Source organism: Ichthyophthirius multifiliis, assembly GCF_000220395.1.
Source record: "Ichthyophthirius multifiliis unplaced genomic scaffold scaff_1120509251062, whole genome shotgun sequence".
Lineage (NCBI taxonomy): Eukaryota > Ciliophora > Oligohymenophorea > Hymenostomatida > Ichthyophthirius > Ichthyophthirius multifiliis.
This window is the reverse complement of record NW_004087766.1, coordinates 22337-28336: the sequence shown is the minus strand read 5'-3', so window position 1 is coordinate 28336 and position 6000 is coordinate 22337. Positions and strand designations below refer to the sequence as shown.

The 6000-nt window shown below is 22.4% G+C and overlaps 1 protein-coding gene across 1 annotated transcript, besides 5 other annotated features; it reads left to right on the top strand. All coding sequences in view use genetic code 6, as the record gives it.

The window, feature by feature from the left end:
• Positions 1 to 365: 365 nt before the first annotated feature.
• Positions 366 to 397: a microsatellite.
• A 631-nt stretch (positions 398 to 1028) lies between these two features.
• Positions 1029 to 1075: a microsatellite.
• Positions 1076 to 1091: 16 nt separating this feature from the next.
• Positions 1092 to 1131: a microsatellite.
• Positions 1132 to 2238: 1107 nt separating this feature from the next.
• IMG5_136490 (tubulin-specific chaperone d, putative) lies at positions 2239 to 5517 on the top strand (the record flags this gene model as incomplete). The annotated part of the gene is made up of 4 exons (XM_004065466.1): positions 2239 to 3714; positions 3879 to 4080; positions 4239 to 4551; positions 4671 to 5517. The coding sequence occupies 4 exons, from the start codon at positions 2239 to 2241 to the stop codon at positions 5515 to 5517; spliced, it is 2838 nt and encodes a 945-aa protein (XP_004065514.1).
• Positions 3811 to 3873: a microsatellite.
• A 47-nt stretch (positions 5518 to 5564) lies between the features above and the next one.
• Positions 5565 to 5630: a microsatellite.
• Between the last annotated feature and the right edge of the window lie 370 nt (positions 5631 to 6000).

The following is a 6000-nucleotide window of genomic DNA, read 5'->3' as shown; positions in this document are numbered from 1 at the left end:
TTCGTTTAGTTTTTCTTAATTTTCTTTTCTTTTATTTATAAATTTTTTTTTTTTTTATTATTTTACACTAGTTTTAGTTTTTATAGCATTTCTTACCTTTATTTTAATTTTTTAACTTAAAATTATTTTTAACTTTAGTTTATTTATTCTAGGCTTTCAAATGCTCTTTCTTATTGTATTTTTTTTTCTTCCTATTTTGTTTTTGCACGTTTTTCTCTATTTTTTGCAATTTAAATTTCTCTTCTTAACATATCTTCAACCATTTATTATCTTTTTAATTCTTACATAAATATTTGTTTGCCTTCATTCTTTTATTTTGACATATAAAATAGTTGCATTTTTATATATTATTTTACTTGCATTTGTATTTTTAATTTATTATATTTATTAATTTATTTTTCCATTTCTAAATCGAAATAATCTACTTAGCTCTCCCCTTCATTTATTATAGAAAAGCCATCTGCTACACTAGCATTTTCGTGACTGTTTTTCAAATAATACATTGTTTTTTCCAAAATTTAACTCTTAAAATTTTTATGTGTATTATTTTATTAAGAAATATCTTGTCTTTATTAAATTATTATTTATTTTCTTTTTTTAAGAATATCTAAAGTATCATCTATTCACATAATATATATATATTTAGTTGTTATGTATATTGTTTAAATTTTACTTGTTAGTTTTTTAATATAATGTTCGTATCTTATTTATGATATAACTGGTGATAAACCTTATTGAGTAAAATCTTGTAAGTTTCTAGTTTTATTTTATTATATAAATAATATTTAAATTTTATTTTTGAAGTACTTCTTTTATAATTCTTCGATTTGAATCCCTAATAATTACATTGCCTATTATGTTCTAGGACTATCTAATTTCAATTAATTTTTTTATAAGGTTTATTCTTTATCTTTTATTAATAAATTATTGTTTTATTTAATGGAATATGATTTATTTGAATTTGTTTCCATTTTTTTTGTTATATATATATTTATTTTTTTATTAATAATAATTATTATTAGGGCTGTTTTTTATTAATTCTTTTTATTTTTATTATTTATTTATTTTTAATTATATCAGAAAAATATTCCATATTTATATTAATTTTTTTTATATATACATAATTTTTTTAATAAATTTTAAAAAAAAAATCCTAAAAAAATATACTTATATAAAAAACAATAATAAAATAAAGAAAATGGCCTATAACCGCGAATCAACATATTTAGATTTAAAAAACAAGTTCATAATTTCACCTACACTCCTTTAATTAGTAATGAATAAAATCCCCTAAATTCATTAAACGAGCAAGACCTTTAAATAAACGCAAATGAACTACACGAAGGTGTATCTTAAAACACATATTTATTTGTCTAAGAAAAAGATATACTGTAAGCTGACATAAAGAATATTTGCTTATATTTTTAGCACACAGAAATAAATAAAGTGCATTCTTTAAATGAAGAATAGATAAAGAAATTTCCTTTCACAAAAATATGCGAAAGATTGAATTATATAATATAAAAATATTAAGAATAACCTGTATTATTGGATTCAGTAATGGTTCCTATAATAATGCCTTTAATGGACTAAATAAATTTTTTTTTACATAAATACATGAAGGATTCTTTAGAAAATAAAGCGATAATATAAGAAAAAAATCAATAAAATTTCCATAGTATAGTCAGTGTAGTTTATATGCTTTGTAAAGTGAGAAATTATAAAAATGTTCAGAATTATTTTCCTCATGAAGTGAGAGATTTAGAGCCTGTTGTTTATTATTTAATTACTTAGAGAAATATTCAATAGGAAATTTGGGAAAGTAAATATGTACTTCTTTTATGGATGTCAATTATTATTTTAGTCCCTTTTGATTTAGTTACTATAGATTCTAAAAATATGCAAATGATCGAAGTTTAAATAGATAAATAATAATAAAATTAACAAAAATATTGCGAAAATATTCATTCTAATTTAATTGAAATTTCCAAATTTTACTTAAATTCTACTTCTAAATTAATAAATGCTTCTTCTTTATTTTTATCTTGTTTTTTTACTCGTCCAGATATTTAAAAAACCTCGATTCTACATGAATATATTACTTGGTGTATTTATATCATAAAACAACTCAAAAACGATCCTTTTTAAATAAATGTATGCACCGGCATATATTAATCTCTCGCAGAAATTCTCAAAGTTGGTCAAAGAAAGGAATTCCTTCAATATTTAACACTTCTTATGGAACTTATATAGTCCAGAGATCCTATTTCGGGCAAAAAAATTATAGAAAATCCCGCTTTGAAGCATTTAAAGTGTAAGTTAGCCCAAAGAATAGGCTTAATTTATTTAAGACCAAGGGCTGTGGCATGGGCTTATAGACGAGGAAATAATAAATTAGTTGAAAACATGAAAAAAACTGGTATAGAGAATAAAAAATTACAATCTAACGTTTAAATGCAATAATAATAATAATAAAAGTAAAAAAGCAGCCAAGAAAAAGCTATAGAATTAACTAATTCTCATTAATATTTCGAAGATGTTGACTAGGAAGCTTTAGAGAATATAATAGACTATATATTGGAAAATTTAAGAGATAAATACACCGTTGTAAGATGGTCTTGTGCAAAAGGAATAGGAAGAATCACATCTAGACTAGATTTGAATATGGCAGATGATGTTTTAAATAGTGTCCTGGAGCTTTTTTCACCTAACGAAAGCGAAGATGCTTGGCACGGTGGTTGTTTATGCTTAGGGGAATTATGCAGAAGAGGACTTTTATTACCAGAAAGACTTAGTGAGGTTTTTCCAGTGCTTTTTAAAGCATTGCACTTTAGTGTTAATCAAGGAAATTATAATGTCGGAAGTAATGTAAGGGATAGTGCGTGTTATATTACTTGGGCATTCGCCAGAGCGTATGATCCGGATGTTTTAGAAGGATATGTAGAGGAGTTGGCTAAAAATTTGCTTATTACATGTGTTTTTGATCGAGAAGTTAATTGCAGAAGGGCTGCTGCTGCAGCTTTTTAGGAACATGTGGGAAGATAAGGGAATTTCCCATATGGAATTTAAATTCTTACAGAAGCAGATTATTTTACGTTGGGTTTGAGAAGTAATGCTTATTTAAATATAGGAGTCTATGTGGGACATTATAAGGAATACATGAGGGGATTCGTAGAACATTTGGCCTTTAATAAATTGAAACACTAAGATATTGAAATTAGGAGATTGGCTGCGGCTTGCTTATGTTTAATGACTCCTTTGGATCCCGAATTTATGATAAATGATGTTTTGGCAGGATTATTAAATTATATAACTAGTGATTAATTGGAAGTGAGACATGGCGCAATTTATGGAATTGCAGAAATTTTAGTCGGGGCTTGTGGAAAAAGCGAATTGCATAATATGAAAGATGAAATGAAAGATAGTATTTTTTTAAGAACTCTTTCTTAAAATGAAAGAAAATTAATTAATGCAGGTGAGTATATGTAGGCTTTTAAAGAATAATATGAACGAATTAGGAAAAATAATTATGTTTAAGAATTTTTTTAAGGAGAAATGTTAGCAAAGGTATTAGAAGTGGTAAGTATAATTGAAAAAAATAGACTTTTTAGAGGAAAAGGAGGAGAATTTATGAGGGTGGCAGTTTGTAGACTTATTGAAGGGATTTCTATAGCTAAATTAGAAATTAAATAAAATCATGCTAAAAGATATCTAGTAACTAAAAAAAAAATATAATATAAGATATTTAAAAAAAAATAATTAAATACATATATATGAAAATAAAAATAATAAAAAAAAAAAAATTTAAATTATATATATATATATATATATATATATATATATATATATATATATATATATATTTTTATATATTAAAGGATACTTTAGATGAATGTCTTAAAAGTTTTTTGGAAAATATATAAATTTGTGCTTCAAAATCTTTAAAAATCTTTAGTGGTTAATATAGTTAAGTTTCTAAAAAAGAGCATTTATAATTAGTCTCAAAATTTATTTCTTAAGCTTCTACAGATTAAAATGTTGCAATAACAAGAGGCTATACTTTGGGTTTATGTGCTTTTAGTAAAGAATTTTTATTAGAAAATTTACCATAAATTATAAATGTTTTATGCGAAAACTGTAAATAAAAATCAAAAGATGAAGATGATGCTGATACTAGAAAATTCGCTGTTTAGGGTTTTTTCAAAATTTTGCAAATTATAAACTTATAAATTAACTAGGAACTTTTGATAGAATATTCGATACATGTATGCTTACTATGAATGATTATACGACTGACAAACGAGGAGATATAGGATCTATTGTAAGAGAAGCTTCTATGATTGTAATGGTAAATATAATAAAGCTTTGGGCATAAAAAAAAGATGGAAATTAATTAAATTTATCATCATAGTGTATATAAAAAATTATTTAATTACTTTTGTAGTAGTTAATGGAGAAAATAGATAGAGTAAGACTAGTTGCAGGGAGTGTTATGCAGGATATTTTCGACAACTTGTATGAGAAAATACCTTATTTTTAACATAAAGAGGTGTTATATGGAATTTTCAATAAGGAAAATATAAAAAATGCTGGTTTAGAAAGATGAAGATAGAATGGATTCGACTTTTGAGACGGAAGTTATAAAGCTGAATTAACTCACTTTTCTTAAGAATAAATTTAAAATTAAATGACTTTATTTATTACTGGAATTAACCTCATGGTGTTTATAATATTATTGTCCCTTTACTTTAATATCCTGAATATAGCCATTTTGTGGTATTATAAACTATATTATTATATTTTTTTATAAAAAAAAAGATGAAAGGTTTATGTGTTAGTGTAGGAGGTATAAGTGAAAGTGTAGTTAAATATTCTTTAGGAGCTTTGAATAGATTTATCAATGATTTTGGTAGAAAAGAGGGAATATTGGAACTCGTATTTGGAAACATTATTAAAATATTTGAAGAATATGAAAATATGGAAAGAGTAGTAACTCCTTTATTTAAAACTGTTGATTATATGTTTGAGATATAATTAGTTTAAGTATGGGCAAAATAATTTGGGTTTGGAAAATAGATTTTTAAGGTTATTTTAAAGGAAATTAAAGAAACTAAATCTATAACTAAAGTTTATTTTTTTATAAATATTTTTTATTTTAATTGTTTTTTTTTAAAGATTCCGGCAGCTATAGGACTTATTGTTGGTTTATTACATTTATAATGTGAGGATATATAAATAGAATTATTAGAATTTATATTATCTTTACTTGTTCATAAATTCCCAAAAGTTAGAAAGATAACTTCAGACAAATTATATTTACTTATTATGTCTAGTGGTGAAGAATATTTTGGGGAAGAAAAAAGTGATTAGATTACAGAATTACTTACGTCTAATGATTGGTTAGATGTAATATTCTTTATAATAATTTAATAAATTATTTATTTATTATAGGAAAAATAAAATTATAAAGAAGTAGAAAAAGAATTTAAACAAATATTTAAATTATTAAATATTTGATTTCTTTATTAATAACAGAAAATTATATAAAATATTTTAAATAAAAAATATTATATATATATATATATATATATATATATATATATATATTATCATATAATTATATTATATATTTTTAATAAAAAATATATAAAAAAAAATTTAATATATACATTTATTTTTAAATATTTTTATTAAGATTTTTTTAAATAAATTTTTAATATTTATATGAAAAAACAATTATTAATATTTTGAAATAAATACTTTTTTTTAAAAAAAAATTAAAATATTATGATTTTATTTTTTTGTTCAATATACTTTAAGTTTTGTTCTTCTCCAGTTTCTTCTTTTAGAATTGTATCTATAAATAATATTTTAAATATTTTAACTTAAATATATTAATTAATTACCTTATTTTATTATATGTTTTATATCTATACCAATTAGGAAGTGGTCTATTTTATTTTATTTTTTTAGATAATCTTTTTTTGAATATTAATGATT